Source organism: Bos mutus, chromosome 28 (genome assembly GCF_027580195.1).
Source record: "Bos mutus isolate GX-2022 chromosome 28, NWIPB_WYAK_1.1, whole genome shotgun sequence".
Classification (NCBI taxonomy): Eukaryota; Metazoa; Chordata; class Mammalia; order Artiodactyla; family Bovidae; genus Bos; species Bos mutus.
The window spans coordinates 20,914,422-20,933,575 of NC_091644.1; the positions used below are offsets into that span (position 1 = coordinate 20,914,422).

General features: G+C 36.5%; 1 protein-coding gene across 4 annotated transcripts in view; it reads left to right on the forward strand.

Annotated features, from left to right (window-relative positions):
* The window catches only part of RUFY2 (RUN and FYVE domain containing 2), a 44,873-nt gene that overhangs the window by 23,177 nt on the left and 2,542 nt on the right, over positions 1 to 19,154 (forward strand). For all 4 annotated transcript variants that reach the window (XM_070364657.1, XM_070364658.1, XM_070364659.1 and 1 more), the window contains exons 14-17: positions 7,299 to 7,428; positions 7,708 to 7,802; positions 14,548 to 14,596; positions 19,037 to 19,114. In XM_070364657.1, the coding sequence (XP_070220758.1) occupies positions 7,299 to 7,428; positions 7,708 to 7,802; positions 14,548 to 14,596; positions 19,037 to 19,114 (352 nt within the window). The remainder of the gene's footprint in view (positions 1 to 7,298; positions 7,429 to 7,707; positions 7,803 to 14,547; positions 14,597 to 19,036; positions 19,115 to 19,154) is intronic.

Here is a 19,154-nt window from a genome sequence, read left to right on the forward strand (position 1 = left end):
ACTGCAGTGAGCTTGGATTTTATCCCAGTCGAGGAACTATGCCACACAAAAAAAAAAAAAAAAAAAAAAAAAGAATACAGATGATGGAAAATGATTATCTCAAGGGAATAATGGCAAATTGACAGTAATGGCAAATTGAGTAAAAGTAAAATTACTTTTTACTTTTTTAGATCAGTACTTTTTTACCCCAAGAAATATGTATCACTTTTATTATTAAAACAGCAATAGAAAATTGTTATACATTATGTTTGAAAAAGTGCAGGTCGCTCAGTCGTGTCCAACTCTTTGTGACCCCATGGACTATGCAGTCCATGTGTAATATCATTAAGCAATATCACTTACCAGGTATGGTCTATTACTTGTTAAGCTACCTTTAAATCCATTGCTTAAAAAACAACTATATTCCAATAAAAATTAATTTAAAAAAATCCATTGGTTGAGGTGTTCTTTTCTATTCTTGATGATTCTGTCTAGTGGTTCTGTCAATTATCAAGAGAGGATTTGTTGAAATATCCCAACTATTATTGTGGATTTGTGTATCTCTACCTTCAGTTCTATCAATTTTGGCCTTTTGTATTCTAGAAATCTGTTTGGTGCCTACACATATAGCATTTCTTTGTCTTCTTGGTGAATTGACCTTTTTATCATTTTATAATGTTCCTTTTTTGTCTCTGGAAATTTTATTTGCTCTGAAATCTACTATATCTCATATTAACATAGCCACTCCTGCTTTCTTCTAACTAATGTTTTCATGTAGTAAACAAAAGATCAATGTTATGTACATCTTCTGTCTTTTTACTTTCAGCCTAATCTGTTTCATTATATTTGAAGTAAGTTTCCTACAGTGCATGTTTTTTATCCATTCTGCCAATCTCTCTCTTAATGATATATTTAGCCCATTTGCATTTAGTGTAATTGTTGATATATTAGAGCTTAAATCTACTGTTTTATTTTTTCCGTTTTCATTCCTGTATTTAATTTTTCCTGCCTTCTCATGGGTTACTTGAACATTATTTAGAATTCCTTTTTGATTTATCTGTAGTATTTTTAATTGTATCTCTTTGTATAGATTTTTAAAAGTGGTTATTCTGGACATTGTATTATGTATTTGCAACTTTTCACTACTGATATCAACATTTTACTACTTTGAGGGAAATGTGGAAGCCTTACTTCCACTTAGACCTTTTTGCACTCTCCTTTTTACAATATAATTTGCTTAAATATTTCCCCTATATAATATTGAGAATCACATCAGACAGTGATATAATTTGTGCTTCAACCATTAAACATAATTTAGAAAACTTTCTATTGTTCTTTCTTCCTTTATGATGCTCCAAGTTTTCCTTTGTGTCTGAAGAAGTTCATTTAGCCATTCTTCTAGGGTAGGTCTGTTGGCAGCAAACTTCCTTAGTTTTCTGTCATCTGAGGTCTTGATTTCAACTTTTTGATTTTGAAGGGTAGTTTCAGAATTCTGAGTTGACAGTTATTTTCTTTCAGGACTTGAAAATATTGTACTGCTTTCTTCTGGTCTTCATAATTTCTGATGAAAAGTAGAATGAATCATTGTTCTTCTAATTACTCTGAAGATTCTGTCTTTGGATTTATGCTATTTCACCTTTGGTCAGCTTCTTCAATTCTTAGGCTTATGTTTGTCAGATTTGGAAAAACTTCAGCCATTATTTCTTCACATATTTTTTTCAGTTCCATCTGCTTTCTCCTTTCCCTTCTGGGACTCTGTTATTGTAAATGTTAGATTTTTTGTTAATGGTCCTACAGGACCCTGACACTATTCTTTTTTTGTTGTTGTTTTTTTTTTTTTTTAGTCTGTTTTCTTTCTGTTGTTCAGATTGGGTAGTCTCTGTTGTTCTGTTTCTTTCTTTCTATTTTATTTTATTTATTTATTTATTTTTGGCTCTGCTGGGTCTTCGTTGCTGTGCAAGCTCCTCTCTCGTTGCCATGCTTGGGCTTCTCGTTGCCGTGGCTTCCCTTGTTGCAGGGCACAGGCCCTGGGGTGTGCAGGCTTCAGGAGCTGTGGCATATGGGCTCCACAGGTGCAGCTCCCGGGTTCTGGAGCACAGGCTCAGCAGCTGGTGGCGCACAAGGCGCAGTTACTTGTGGGATCTCCCCAGATCAGGGATCAAACCCCTGTCTCCTGCATTGGCAGGCACGTTCTTTTCCACTGGGCTACCAGGGAGCCCCTGTTGTTCTGTTGGGAAGTTCATTCTTTCCTCATCTTTTCCTGTCATTCACTGAGATTCATTGCATGTATGTATGTATGAATGAATCCCATTCATTGAGATTATTGTATTTTTCAGTTCTAAGATTTCTATTTGATTCTTTCTTTCTTCCAAAATTGCCTTCTTTCCTTCCAAAACTTCTTATTCATTAATTTGTTTCAAGCATATTCTTTTTTTCCCAGAAGAGAGAAAATATAAACTTTATTTTAAATGATAGTCAGAAGTCTAGGTCACAATCTGGGCAGGAGAGGAAATTTTCAAGTGGAGGAAATTACATTTTGGGAATTTTTTATTTGTTTTGTATTTTATCAAACTACAGTAGACTTAAAATGTGTTTTATGCGTAGAGCAAAGTGATTCAGATATTCATGTATATATATATTTTTGGGATTATTTTCCTTTACAGGTTATTACAAAATAATGAGTATAGTTCACTGTGCTGTACAGTGAGGCTTTGTCGGTTATCTGTTTTATATATAGTAGTGTGTATGTTAATCCCCAAATTTTAATTTACCACCCCCTTCCCATCTTTCCCCTTTAGTAATCATAAGCTTGTTCTCTGTGTCTGTGGGTCTGTTTGTTTTGTATGTAAGTTATTCCCCCCACCCCCCCCCCAAGATTCCACACGTAACTGATACCGTATGATATTTTGTCTTTGTCTGGCTTACCTCACTTAGTATGATAATCTCTAGGTCCATTCATATTGCTGCAAATGGCATTATTTCATTCTTTTTTATGGCTGAGTAATATTCCACTGTATAAATATACTACATTTTCTTTATCCATTTATCTGTGGATGGACATTTAGGTTTCTTTCATGTCTTGGCTATTGTTAAATAATGCTGCAGTGAACACTGGGGTGCATGTATCTTTTTGAATTATGATTTTCTCCAGATATATGCCTATGAGTGGAATTGCAGGATCAGGTGGGGTTTTTTCTAACCCTGTCTTTATTTTTTTTAAGGAATCTCCGTACTGCTCTCCATATTGGTGTCACCAATTTAGATTTCCTCCAACAGGGTAGGAGGGTTCCTTAAGCATATTTTTAATTGGTTATGGGAACATTTTTTATGATGGTTGCTTTAAAATTCTTGTCAGTTAATTCCAGCATCTGAAATTACCTGACATGTTGTCATCTGTTGATTGTTTTTTCTTATCCAGTTGAAATTTTTCCTGGGTCTTGGTCTAACAAGTGTTTTCCAGTTGCATTCTGCACATTTTGGGAGCTATGTTACGAGCCTGGATCTTCCTTAAATTTTATGTTTTAGCATCCTTCACTGAAACCACAGCAGCAGGGGAATGTAGACACTGACCACTGACCCTTCATCCCAAGCAGGGGTAGAAGCCCAGGACTGTTCCTGGATGGGATGGAGAAGGGTGCCTAACTAGTGGGCAGGGGTTGAAATCTGTGCTTTCCACACTTTGACACTGTGGAGCAAGAAAGTGGACCTTGTCACCATGAAGGGGAATGGAAATCCAGGCTGCCCTTTTGGTCTCTGTTGACACCATCCTGGAGGAGAGTGAAAAAGGTACCTCATTGACAGTAAGCACAGGTAGAAATCTGGGCCCTCCACTCGGCCTTTGCCAATTGTTTGTGTGGAGGGTAAGAGATGCCTTGTTACTGATGCATATAGAAGTCCAGGCTCTCCATATGGCTTCCGCTAGCGTCACAGAGGTGGATGCGGAGGGATAGCTCATTACTGTGGGTGGTGGTTAAAGTTCAGGCTCCCCACTTGGCTTTCTCTGATACTACCACAGGTGGATTGGAAGGGGTACCTCATTATTGGCAGGTGAGGGTAGAAATTATGCTCCCCACTTGGCTTTTGCTGACAGTGGTTGGGGTGAGCATGGTTTCTTCCTCTGGTGTTTTTTGGATTAGGGCGTTTATTGTTGAAATAAAGTTTCTATCATGCTAGGCTGCGTATTCCTGGCTGTTTGGCAGGAGAGAGTAGGCTTTCCTAGGGACTTTTTTATCTGTGCCCATTGCTATTTGTGCGTGTGGGATTTTTCAGCACCCAGTCTGGGGTTTTAAGGAAGCAAGAAGAAGCCTCAGGGCACTCATTACCAGTGTTATTACTTGAATCCTGGGGTTCCTAGCTGGTCTACATTCTTCTCTTCCCCCTTTCAGAATATTCTTATATTTGTTTATATATAATGTCTAGGGTTTTTAATTGTGCTTAGTTGGACAGATAGGTAGAAATGTGTTTACTCCACCTTGTCCAGAACCAAATTAAGTTTCTTTTAAATCTACCATGAAAATAACATTTTGAGAAGCTGGTATATAGAATAAGGCTTTAGGCCAGGGAATAAATATTACCTTGATTGGAAACTTGCACCATTTGTACATTGTGAAACTAAAACCTACCTGTTTTTCTACCTGCCTCCCCCCCCGACACAAAAAAAGAAACCACTTAGCAAACATTTTCTTTTAATCTTTAAAGTTTCACAAAAGCACTTTCAGGACTTTCTTGGCCACAGAAATCAAAAGGAACATTTAAGTTGTCAAGTTTATTAATGGTGCCAAGGGTTTTCTTGTTTAATTCCTTGTGCCCTGCCAAAATGGAAAAATGTGAAAATCAAGACTGGGATACTTCGCCAGTCAATAAAAGACAGTCTTGAAACTTTAGTAATCTGTGTTACTGAATTGGTTTTCTAGAGTTTGACAGAAGTATAGGTAAGACAAGTCTGATATTTATTCTTCAGTGCTGCCTTTATTTGATCACTGCCCAAAGGACGACCCAAATAATGCTCCAGGGACCTGGCCCTTCCCAATAGGACTAACCTACACAATAGGAAGCTGGAAATTTCTTGCCTGGAAACTCCCATGGATGGAAGAGCCTGGTAGGCTGCAGTCTGTGGGGTCGCTAAGAGTCGGACACAACTGAGCGACTTCCCTTCCACTTTCCACTTTCATGCATTGGAGAAGGAAAAGGCAACCCACTACAGTGTTCTTGCCTGGAGAATCCCAGGGACGGAGGAGCTTGGTGGGCTGCTGTCTATGGGGTTGCACAGAGTCGGACACGACTGAAGTGACTTAGCAGTAGGCAGCAGCAGAGCTGGGGATAGATATTTGTCCCTGCTGAGACCATGAAAGTAATTTTGTTTCTCATTTGGTGCCATTTTGGTAGAGCATAAACATGTTAACAATTTAGAGATTGTAGAATCCCTGATGGCTGAGAAAAATTGGAACTGTTTCTATAGAAATAGGCAATTGGGACTTTGTCCCAGAAAAACAAGTTCTTTTTTTTTTTTTTAAAAACATATTCCCTTTTTTCACCTAAAATGGAGAAAACTTTTGGTTTCTTAACTCCCCAACCAGGAATTGAACTCACCGCACCCCATGCAGTGGAGTGTTAACCACTAGACCTCCAGGGAATTCCCTGGACATACATTTCCTCTTTATAACATTTTGATGAACATTATTTTTTGGTATGCATAGATATTTTTGCTTTTTAGAAAGAGGAAACATGCTACATACTCTCTAGTATCTTGCTTATTATATCTATTATTGATACATCATGGACATTTTATCATATCAATTACTGTAGGTCTATACCATCGTATCTCAGTTAACCTCAAGGAATCATTTAGCCTGAAAAAAGTGTGCTTTATTGTTTAAATTTGCATATCTTTGATTACTCTTGAGAGCCTTTTGTATTTCTGTTGTGAACTGTCAGTTCCTATCCTCTATTTTTTTCCTCTGTGGTGTTCAGTTTTTTAATATTTATTTGTAAGAACTCTTTATGTATTTATTCTGGGGTCTTTCACATACAGTGAAAATGTTTTCTAAGTTATAGTTTATTTTTAAACTTTGTTCATAGTGTTTTTTATTCATTTAGGCATTTTACAGTAGATTTTTTATTACTTATTTTTTAGACATTGTATAGTTATATTTTCCCTTTTTTTCCTTTATGGTTTCTGCCTTTGGTGATCAACATGTGTTTTGACAATATATGTAAAATAACTTAAAATCAAAATTTTTCTTTTGCTTTCTCACTCAGTTTTTTCTGACTCTGGATGATGAGGCCACTCAATGCACTGTACTTTGCTTACTCAGTGTTAGCAATATATACCTGTCCCTCCATATTCCTTTTAAATCTGTGGTGAAACAGTATTTATCAACATTTTGTAAATTCCATTTTGAAGTATCCTGTCTCTTCAACTTGAATTATAGAATCTCAAATTTGCTTCCCTGAAAATAATTTGGCTATAGATGGAAATGCTAACCATATGAGGAAACAAAAGTAATTTTAACGCAAAAAATTAAAATAATGTAATACTGTGATATTCTCAATATATGATATAATATAATAATTAAAATGTAAAGTACTAGGAACTACAGCATTATTAGTGTACACCTTACCTGATAACAACTGCTTATGAGAAATAATTATTGAAATATTTTGGAGGCCTTCCTAAAACGTGAGAATTTGACTACTTTTGTTTTTCCAGCTAGCACCTGTTGTCTGATTGATGAAATGGTGCTTTCAGATGTGAACTGGCATTTTTCAGACAGTGTGGATTTTCCTCTGGTGTCTCCGTGGTCTTAGATCTGTTCTGTAATGGGTCAGCTTCTAACAGTAATCTTGTTACTGTAATCTTGTCAAGTAGCACTTGACACCAGGATTGAGTTCTCTGTTACTCATGTTAAATTGACTTAATGGTTGCTGTAATTCTTAAATCAGAGCAATACTTTTCATTAGTTTTTTGTAAAAATTTTCTCTTGGCACAGAACGTGGTTCCATTTCTAAGATACAACAAGCCTTAATAGTATGGTGTGCCTTTCCAGGCATTTTTCATGCTTGTCCAGTATTTACGTATGTAGAATTAGTAAATGACAGATCCCAAGAGGTTTTTGTGATTGACAAATTAACTGAGATTTGAGATCTGAAAACCTTGTGCTACTGAACTTGTTTTCTAAAAGGTATTTGTGAAAGAAAATCTTAAGAATTTAATTACAAAGGTGAAAGTAATCAACCAATAAGTTACTCTTAAAAAGAATACATACAACTGTCATGTGAGAAAGAGCACTAAGCTGTCTGCGTATAATTTGTCATTCAAGGGCGCAACTGGAAACCGATCTGAAGATTGAGAAGGAATGGAGACAGACTTTGCGGGAAGATCTTCAAAAGGAGAAAGACACCGTATCTCATCTCAGAAATGAGACCCAACAGATCATTACTCTTAAAAAAGTAAGTAATGGTGGTAAACTTCAAAAATCCTGTCGTGATGAAAGTTACTTGAAAAGACAATCAAGTCATAATTTGCATGTATACGGAGGAAACAAAGTATACTGGTCTTCTTTAAAAATATCATTAAGGGGATTAAATGAATAGAAAATAGTTGATAGGAAATAGACCAGCTATTTTTTATAAAAAGCTGAAGGATACACTCCTATCCTTTAAGGGTATGTATACGATGTGGAGTTTGTTTCTTTTAAATTGCATTTTCTGTCTTTTATTATTTTGAAGGAGTTCCTTAACCTCCAGGATGAAAATCAGCGGTTGAAAAAAATATATCACAAACAGGAGCAAGCTCTTCAAGAACTTGGCAACAAACTTAGCGAGTAATTTCTCTTTTTTCCTTTTACTAAGTAGTCATTGACTTTTATAAAGTTATGAGTGTGCCAAACCAAATAGGCATAAAAGTTTAATATAAAAAAGAAAGATATCAACTTGGAAACAAAGCCAAACAAAAACTTCAAAATTAACAGATAAGGGTGTGGACTGGGGAGAGATTGTGTTAAAAATTATGTTCTAAAATGAACATAGATCTTAGCTCTAGATATTTTCCAGTAGATGAACTCTAAGACTGTTGTTTAATGTCTCCAAATCATATTTTTCTCAGAAGTCAAATTTTCAGAATAGTTGGAGAGATCTTTTTCAGACTGTTCTGAGAAGGAGCCACCATTGTGAAAAGTTGATGTTGTTTGATGCTAGTTGGGGCTTAACTTCATACAGTATGGTTGGTTCTATCACATTCAAGTGTTACTGGGTTCCTATGAGGACAAGAAGGAGAAATGGATTTCTATCTTTCAGAAATGGATTTCTGAATTTTCCTCCTTGTTCCACATTGTCTTTGTTTGGGATTAGCTTCATCTTTGTGCCCTGATTGAACATATTGTTAAATTCCTAGGGTAAACGCTGGAAGGTTTGATTTAGTATTGAATTTAGTATTGAATGTATCACTGTCACATTAGAAAATGAGAAGTGTCATTTTTTTTATAATACAAAAAAGTTAAAGAAAGCTACAGTGACCCATAATTCTATCACCTAAATAAATCCCTTTGATGTTTTATATGGTTAGAAAATTCAAAGAGCATCAAAAGGGAACTTCCCTAGTCATCCAGTGGTCAAGACTCTGCATTTCCATATCAGAGGTGTGGTTTTGATCCCTGGTCAGGAAACTAAGATCCTGTAAGTGACGCAGCCAAAAAAAGAAAAAGGTAAAATGAGGTGAGGTTGGGAGGGGGAAGGTCATGCAGAATAATATGAGACATTTAATTTTGTTGAAAGGGAAATAGTTCAGAAATCGTATTTAAACTTACCATTCAGGATCTGCATTTTCAAGTTATGACTAAATTTTAAAATTAGCATTCATTAATGTCATTCATTGGAATGGGTGAATTTAACTCAGATGCTCATTATATGTCTTGAGAGTCCCTTGGACTGCAAGGAGATCCAACCAGTCCATCCTAAAGGAGATCAGTCCTCGGTGTTCATTGGAGAGACTGATGTTGAAGCTGAAACTCCAATACTTTGGCCACCTCATGCGGAGAGCTGACTCATTTGAAAAGACCCTGATGCTGGGAAAGATTTAGGGCAGGAGGAGAAGGGGATGACAGAGGATGAGATGGTTGGATGGCATCACCAATACAATGGACATGGGTTTGGGTGGACTCCAGGAGTTGGTGATGGACAGGGAGGCCTGGCGTGCTATGGTTCATGGGGTTGCAGAGAGTTGGACACGACTGAGCGACTGAACTGAACTGAACTGAATGTCATTCATTGGAATGGGTGAATTTAACTCAGATGACCATTATATCAACTACTGTGGACAAGAATACCTTTGAAGAAATGGAGTAGCCATCATAGTCAACAAGAGTCTGAAATGCACTACTTGGGTGCAGTCTCAAAAACGACAGAATGATCTCTGTTTGTTTCCAAGGCAAACCATTCAGTATCACACTAATCCAAGTCTATGCCCCGACCAGTAATGTTGAAGAAGCTGAAGTTGAACAGTTCTATGGAGACCTACAAGACCTTCTAGAACTAACACCCCAAAATGATGTCCTTTTCATCATAGGGGACTGGAATGCAAAAGTAGGAAGTCTAGATACCTGGAGTAACAGGCAAATTTGGCCTTGGAGTACAGAATGAAGCAGGGCAAGGGCTAACAGAGCTTTGCCAAGAGAATGCACAGGTCATAGCAAACACCCTCTTCCAACAACACAAGAGGATAGTCTACACATGGACATCACCAGATGGTCAATACCAAAATCAGATTGATTATATTCTTTACAGCCAAATCAGGTTGATTATATTCTTTGCAGCCAAAGATAGAGAAGCTCTATACAGTCAGCAAAAACAAGACCAGGAGCTGACTGTGGATCAGATCATTAACTCTTTATTGCCAAATTCAGACTTAAACTGAAGAAAGTAGGGAAAACCACTAGACCATTCAGGTATGACCTAAATCAAATCCCTTACGATTATACAGTGGAAGTGACAAATAGATTCAAGGGATTAGATCTAATAGACAAAGTGCCTGAACTATGTACAGAGGTTTGTGACATTGTACAGGAGGCAGTGATCAAGACCATCCCCAAGAAAAAGAAATGCAAAAAGGCAAAATGGTTGTCTGAGGAGGCCTTACAAATAACTGAGTAAAGAAGATAAGCAAAAGGCAAAGGAGAAAAGGAAAGATATACCCATTTGAATGCAGAGTTTCAAAGAATAGCAAGGAGAGATAAGAAAGCCATCCTCAGTAATCAAAGAAATAAAGGAAAACAATAGAATGGGAAAGACTAGAGATCTCTTCAAGAAAATTAGAGATACCAAGGGAACATTTCATGCAAATATGGGCACAATAAAGGACAGAAATGCTATGGACCTAACAGAAGCAGAAGATATTAAGAAGAGGTGGCAAGAATACACAGAACTATACAAAAAAGATCTTCATGACCCAGATAACCATGATGATGTGATCACTCACCTAGAGCCAGACAGCCTGGAATGCAAAGTCAAATGGGCCTTAGGAAGCAACACTACGAACAAAGCTAGTGGAGGTGATGGAATTCCAGTGGAGCTATTTCAAATCCTAAAAGATGATGCTGTGCAAGTGCTGCACTCAACATGCCAGCAAATTTGGAAAACTCAACAGTGGCCACAGGACTGGAAAAGGTCAGTTTTCATTCCAATTCCTAAGAAAGGCAATGCCAAAGAATTCTCAAACTACTATACAATTGCAATCATCTCACATGCCAGTAAAGTAATGCTCAAAATTCTCCAAGCCAGACTTCAATAGTACGTGAACCATGAACTTCTAGATATTCAAGCTGGATTTAGAAAAGGCAGAGGAACCAGAGATCAAATTGCCAACATCAGTTGGATCATTGAAAAAGCAAGAGGGTTCCAGAAAAACATCTACTTCTGCTTTGTTGACTATGCCAAAGCCTTTGACTGTGTGGATCACAACAAACTGGAAAATTCTTCAAGAGATAGGAATACCAGACCACCTTACCTGCCTCCTGAAAAATCTGTATTCAGATCAAGAAGCAACAGTTAGAACGGAACATGGAACAACAGACTGGTTCCAAATAGGAAAAGGAGTATGTCAAGGCTGTGTATTGTCACCCTGCTTATTTAACTTATATGCAGAGTACATCATGTGAAATGCTGGGCTGGATGAAGCACAAGCTGGAATCAAGATTGCTGGGAGAAATAATAACCTCAGATATGCAGATGACACCACCCGTATGGCAGAAAGCGAAGAACTAAAGAGCCCCTTGATGAAAGTGAAAGAGGAGAGTGAAGTTGGCTTAAAATTCAACATTCAGAAAACTAAGACCATGGCATCTGGTCCCCATCACTTCATGGCAAATAGATGGGGAAACAATGGAAACAGTGATAGACTTTATTTTTTGGGGGGGGGGCTTAAAAATCACTGCAGATGGTGACTGCAGCCATGAAATTAAAAGACACTCGCTCTTTGGAAGAAAAGCTATGACCAACCTAGACAGCCTATTAAAAAGCAGAGACATTACTTTGGCAACAAAGTCCATCTAGTCAAAGCTATGGTTTTTCCAGTAGTCATGTATGGATATGAGAGTAGGACTATAAAGAAAGCTGAGCACCGAAGAATTGATGCTTTTGAAGTGTGGTGTTGGAGAAGACTCTTGAGAGTCCCTTGGGCTGCAAGGAGATCCAACTATTCAATCCTAAAAGAAATCAGTCCTGAATATTCACTGGAAGGACTGATGCTGAAGCTGAAACTCCAATACTTTGTCCACCTGATGCAAAGAACTGACTCATTTGAAAAGACCCTGATGCTGGGAAAGATTGAAGGCAGGAGGAGAAGGGGACAACAGAGGATGAGATGGTTGGATGGCATCACCGACTCAATGGACATGAGTTTGAGTAAGCTCTGGGAGTTGGTGATGGACAGGGAGGCCTGGTGTGCTGCAGTCCATGGGGTCACAAAGAGTTGGACATGAGTGAGTGACTGAACTGAACTGAATGTCACTGACAGGAGTAAGTATCCCTTTTAGAGTTTACCAACCATGTGACTTAGGGCCATTTATTTAAGCTGTTTAAGCTCATTTTTCCATTTGTAAATTGTAGAGTTATAATATCCCTTTCTCCATTTGTAAATTGGAGAGTTATAAAATACCTCTAGGGTTCTTTTTCTGATTAAAAGAATAAGTATCTGAAAGCATCTAACACAGTACCTTTCCTCATCTCAAGCAGAATATTAGTTTTCTTGTCTGTAAGATGAACAGGATAGATCTGAAAGTTACTTGCCAGTGCTTACATTCTAAACCAGCAATCTAAAATATAAATGATTAATTTGAAAAGTACTTTTGATAATGGCATATTTACTCTTAATTGATTTCTTATTGAAGGATTCTTATAAAGAGAAATTTTGATAGATTTTGAAAAGCTTTAAATGTTAATTATTCAGGACTTCCCTGGCAGCCCAGTGGGTAAGACTTCTTACTTCTAATGCAAGTAGATTGGGTTTGATCCCTGCTTGGGGAACTAAGATCTTGCATGAGCATGGTGCAGGGGAAAAAAAAAAAGTTAATTATTCTGAATAAGTTATAATTGTAGATAAACTGTCTAGTATGAAGATTAAAGCAATAAACCTTAAATATTAATATTTGGAGAAAACTTGGAATGTGAAAATTTAGGATGAAATATTAGAAAAAGAAAAATCTAATCTGTTATGTCATAATTACTGTCAGTTTAAAATGACTGAAAGAGGAAAAAACCAGCTTCTCCCTTATCCTCAACTGAGGCTTAAATTCCAAGAAGAAAAACTTTTAGTTTAAAGAATTACCAGGACTCTTCCAATGTAGTATTCTGTAATGCTATTCTTTCCATATAAAGAAATTTACAGATTTTTTTTCCTTCATAGAGGGATTTCAGGATTGTCTGAGGCTTATGTAATTTATGGATGTTTTCCTATAGTGTCATAATTGATTGTATCACATTTATCACATTCTCATGTTTTATTTTGACCTTTTTCTATGCTTTTTTTCATGCTGTGGTCAAATATTTTCAGAAACTTAAATACATATTCCTAAATGGAATTTAATTAAAATGAATAATACAGACATGTGTTCCCTGCCTCGGACAAGGAAAAGGTGTTCTTTTACGGTGTGTTTATTGGAACTGTAACTGATACTCTCTTTCTTTAGGATAGTTCGGCAATTTGTATCAGGGTAGAAGGGGCAGTATGCTTTTTTAGGGTCCGTATTTGTGAATAAAGGCATTTTAACCAGAAATAAATCAACACCAGTAAGTTTTCATATAGAAAGTATTTCTGTAGTGAACACCATTAAGTAAGCTATTTTTATTCCATATTCAGTTTTTCTGTATATACTATTGTGGCCAAAATTCCCATCAGCGTCAGTTTTCCTTGGGTGCTTTTTGTAGATGTGAGTTCAGCTAAGAAAATTTGATTACTCTGTTAGTATTTTTACCCAGTGTAATTTTACATTTATTATTCCCACTGTAAGAGTTGTTATGAGCCAGATAAAAGACTAACACTGTTTTTAAGTTTTTGAACAAAGAACACTTGTAGGGCAAAGCAAGTTCCTAATGTTCTGCTTCAGACTGTAGTATTTTATGTATGTTTTAATCCAACTATTTCATTTTTAAGTTATCTTAAGAAAAATAATACAAATGTTTTGGTCATTTCAATTTTAATGAATAGTTTTATGGCAAAAAGATTTGAAACATGTTGAAAATTCATCAGTAGGTAATTATGTAAACTGCATACTTTACATTTTTTTTTGTGGTATACCATGTAACCATTTAATATAATGATGTGGCAGATAATAATAAGTTAGTAGCTCTAAGCCTTTCAGAATATATTGTTAAGTCATATGGGGAACTATGTAAATAATTTTTCCATTTGAAATACACATACTCATTGACATGTAGAGATGATCATGTCTGGGTATTGGGATCACAGATAAATATTGCATGTTAACTAACACGTATTTTTAAAAGGTTAAAAAAGTATTATATCTTCCTTAATATAGACACTGTTACTTACCACTCTGTAGCATCTGCTACAGAAAGAGTATTCATAATGGTTAACCTATCAGCTTTTGGGTCTCAGAGGTGAGGATTTAAATCCCGGCTTCCTCAGTTACCATCTTGTGACTTGTTACAAGTGACTAAACCTCTTAAGACCTCACTGTTTTCATCTGTATAAGTGTTTCTGAAGACTAAATGAGACTACACATGCAAAGTTCATAGCATAGTGTCTGGTACCTCAGCTGTTTATTGACAGCTACAATAAATGATATCTATCATTAATAGTCATAACCACATGAAAATTCCAATGTTCTTTCTTTAAAAAAAGCAAATTTTAAATCTCAAGACTATTTTTGCTTTAGGTCATTTAAGAAATACAGGAAACTGTTAAATATAATCCCACTAGCCAAAGAAGATCATTAGAATAATATAGTATATACAGTTTTATATCCTATGAAAATTCAGTACTCTTCTAAGGAATTATTAGATGTTCTGTATTTTAAAATGTGTAGTGAAATTTGAACCAATTTATAATCTTTTTAGATCAAAACTTAAAATTGAATACATGAAAGAAGCCAACAAAGCATTGCAGGTGAGTTTGAAGTATTTTCCTCAAGTAGGAAGGTATGGATATCTGTGAAAGTCTCCAGTAGAAGGTAAGGCTCTGTGTTCTGTTGTTGAATCTTAGGATATATAGAGGCAGAAGCACTGAATGGGGAGCTTGTAAGATGGGGTCCACCTCTTCACTATACCTCTGGAACACATTATTAAAATTCCTCATGTTGGAAATGACCTTGGAAATAGTTTTGTCTACTTTCCTGAAGTTGTGGCATGGTTAGAGTGAAACTGCCTTTGGATTTGATAATCCTTAAATTCCTGAGCCAGTCTGTTACTAGTTTTTGATCTTCAAGTCACATATCACCATGGAGTCTGTTTCCTCTTCTGATTTTGGCTTATGATTTTGCCTAAGGTTGCTTTGAATATTGAGTATGTTAATTGAGTGAAAGTGATTTGGTACAACTGAATACATGGTTCTTACAACAGAGGAGAAAATATAGTCTCTGTGTGAGTACTTCAGTGACAGATGGCTTCTTAACCGCACAAGCTCCCCATTTCCTTTACCAAAGTGTTACATGAAAGTCATTTAAAAAATCAAATTGTACTACATACTACGAAGACTTAAAAAAAAGAAAAAAAGGGAAGCAGTCTTTTGTTTTTCACCTTCTTGTCCCTTATCCATTCCAGCTTTTGCCACCATTAGGGAGCTACTTTTAATTCTTTTTAGTTGTTTCTTCTAGTATTTCCCTATTTCTTAAGTATTATGCAGACCTGTGTATTGCCTCATTAACATGATGGATGAGGAGTTTTGCTAACTCTCCCCCTGGTCTGTCTACTCTTCACTGTTCTTCTCCTGTAGTTAAGTAAAAGTTTTTGTGAAATATATTTACTATATATTCTTTATTATGAGTATTTAAATACTGTTCCTTGCTGGGGCAGGTAGTATTATATATTGCAGTTGTATTTTTTTTCTTGAACAACTTTTCATTTCCTCTAGAGCTAATATTTACCCCCCCTGCCTTTTTTAGTTGTATTTGAGAATCAGAGTTTTCTTATACCTTCAAACACTTCTGCTGCTGCTAAGTCGCTTCAGTCGTGTCCGACTCTGTGCGACCCCACAGACGGCAGCCCACCAGGCTCCCCCGTCCCTGGGATTCTCCAGGCAAGAACACTGGAATGGGTTGCCATTTCCTTCTCCAATGCATGAAAGTGAAAAGTGAAATTGAAGTCGCTCAGTCGTGTCCGACTCTTAGCGACCCCATGGACTGCAGCCCACCAGGGTCCTCCGTCCATGGGATTTTCCAGGCAAGAGTACTAGTGGAATGGGGTACCATTGCCTTCTCCACAAACACTTCTATTAAATGCTTTTTGATAGAAGTTTTTCACATGGTAAAAATGAATTAAGGAATCAGTTCTTTCTTTTTCCATCAGAGTCATACTTATTGAAGTTCTCTGCTTTATTGCTCCTGTCTGGTCTGGTCACTCTTGTCCTGGCATTTTCCTTTGTTGTCATTCATTCTTTCAATGCTTTTTTTTTCGCCCTGCCACACAGCTTGTGGGACTTTTTTATAAATAGTTAGCCAGCTAGGCATCAAACCTGGGTCTTTGGCAGTGAGAGCATGGAATCCTAACCACTTGATCAACATGGAATTCCTACTGGGCAATGCTTCCTTCAATAGCCTCCTAGAAAATGGTGAATGAATAAAAAAAGATTTTATGAATCTGTATGCCTTTATTCTGCTCTCACACTTTTTTAGGAGATACGTAGGGATGTTTGCCCAACTGTCATTTTTTAAGCTCTTTTGTAAAAATTTTTCACTGTGAAATATATATCATATATACAAGAGGACATGTACAGTACAAGTTAAAAATGCTAGCATACTGTTTTAGCTTGTGGTAGAACATGTGTGCTCCCTGATTGCATTCCCTTCCCTACAGTAACAGTCTACTGTTTTTGTTAATCATTATGTTTTTCTAACAGTTTTATTGTTCATATCTAGCCTACATTATCTAGATTTCCATTTTTATGTGTATGAAAATGGATTTATATGACTTTTTTTTTTTTTTTTGGTGCTTATTATTGTCCAGTTGATGGGTCTGTTGTCTTACAATGGGTCTATTTCTTACAATGGGTCTATTGTAAACCAGCTATTGCAGTTTCTTATGTTTTGGATTTTATCTGATTTCTTCTAAATAGTATTTTTTCCTCTATGCCCTTATTTAAGCCTATAAACTGGAAATTAAACCTAAAGTTTCCACCTTCTGTGAGACTTATTTCTGTTACTATATTTTTAATATTCAGCAGGCTCCTATTTGCTCATTTTTCCTTTTTAAAATAACATCTTGTTTTATCTCTGAGGATATTCCATTATAATTTCTTTAATGTTTTCTTTTATTGCTGCCATTCTGTTTCCTCTGAATATTTTCTTCTGTTTATTTGGCTGGAGTACTTCATGCCCAAATCATTCCTCAAATGTTAGAAAATCTCCCAGTTTTGATGAAAGGCACAAAAAATCTTGGAAGCCTGGTGTTTGTTGGTTAGGTGGGTGGGGATGTGTTGTAATAGACAGGGAGGCCTTGACCAAAGAGAAATCTGTCAACTTCCAGTCTGTTGGGTATCTTCTCCCAGTGTTGGTATCTACTTCTCTCTGGAGCAGTTGACTTTGTTCAGAGAAGGATCCTTAATACCGTTTGGAGGATTTAACCTGAGTAGCTGACATTCTGGAATGCCAAGGGCAGAGAAAAATAGCCATTTGTTTGCAGAGCAGTAGCTTGCCCCCTTTAGTTTTGGCTCTGCTTGTAAACAGCTTTGTTTTGTTGAGGAAGCAATTCAGCTCCCTGGATCTCAAGTTTTTTTAATCTGTAAAATGAAAGCTTGAGGGTGCTGTTCTGAGGTCCCTTCTAGCTAATGCACTAGGCTTACCCTACATTGTACAGCTTTTCTCCTTGAGAGGTGCAAGGTAAGTTCATAAGTCTGGAAATAAAGTTGGAAGCTCAACCCTGATGTCAGAACGTTACTTACTTTTGAACCAAATGATGGTGTTTGGAAATCTGCTTCATGTCAGGCTCTCGTCCTTACAAACATAGCTGGGCAGCAAAGTTGCTTGCACTATGTGACTTTGGGACATTTGGCAAATCACTTTGCTTTTTATGGTGTTCCAAGTTAGACTGAATTATCTTCAAGGCCTCATCTTGCTTTAAAAAAAATAATTCCATGATTCAAATCATGTGATTCTGCTGGTCAGTCTCTGTATCTGATGGGAGCTGTCTAGGGTTTTTTTTGTTTTTATATCTTCACTTCTTACAATCCTGTGTTCTAAGAAGCCTTAAGAGTGCCTGAAGTGCAGTAACCCAATACCATTTGTCTTACCTCTGCTATAAGACTGTGAAATTAACCTTGCAGTCTTGATCCCTGAATGCTTACTCTCTCTTCATCTTAGTTTCTTCCAAGAATTATGCTGTCAGGTAGAAGACGCTTTCAAGAAAACTCAGGCTTTTGAGAATGTCTGTGGGTTTTTCCGCTTGTAAGATTTTTCTCTCGTTAGCTGGTGTAGGTCCTATTATGCTCGCTCCCTCTTCCAAGTTAGAATCAGATATACTTAAGTTAAGAGTCAGATATACTTGGTTCTGTGGAAGCAGCAGCAGCAGTGTAGCTTAGTCTGGGCTGTTTCCAAAAGGGACATGTGATGAGATTAATCAGAAATACAGGACTTCTTTCAAACTTAGGTCTTCTCATTATAAAATGGGAACCACCTAACAAAGTTGCTTTCATAGGGGGAAAAATGCTTTTCCTAGCCAAGATCTTGGTTGGTTAAGAATGAGTCAAGTTAGTTAGAAATTTTAGGTATCGAGTTAATTTCTACCTGTTTAATTAAGACTACTTACATTTGCTATAAAAGTTTACAGAGTATCTGTTAAATTTGTGAGTTACAGAAGGGAAATTTATAGCACTGTAGAACTGAATTTAAGGTGAAGTCTTACCTAAAGAACTCAATCATTTGATTTACAAATTCTCTTCAAATTTTGTGGATTAGTTGTGTATCATACATACATAATGCCAAACTCATGTATTTCACAGTGAAAACTTATCTTTAAGTGTTTTTGGACTAGACATTAAGATTCTTTCGTTACTATCCATAGTGGATTTTTGTTAAAAACATTTGTCATGAAATGTTCTAGTATTCAGTTGTAAAGAGTAAAATGAACCATCATCCAGTTTCACTATTTATCAATACATGGTCAATCTTGCTTATTTATATAAGCATGTCCCTTTTTCCTCACCCAGATTATTTTGAAGGAAATTCCACATTTGTTTCATCTACAACTGTTTCAATAAATCTGTCAAAAAAAAAAGGAGGACTGATTTTTGGTTTATCTGTATGCATATTCCTATAAAATGCTCTTGGTCAGAAATGTTTTCATGTATCTTTTAGTACTAATTTGAGCATTAATAATTATATTTTTCCTCTATCAGGGACTGGTTTGGTTGAAAGACAAAGAAGCAACACATTGTAAACTTTGTGAAAAGGAATTCTCACTGTCTAAGAGAAAGGTAAGGGAGAACAGGAAGTGAGTCCAAAAGTTTTGGTGCA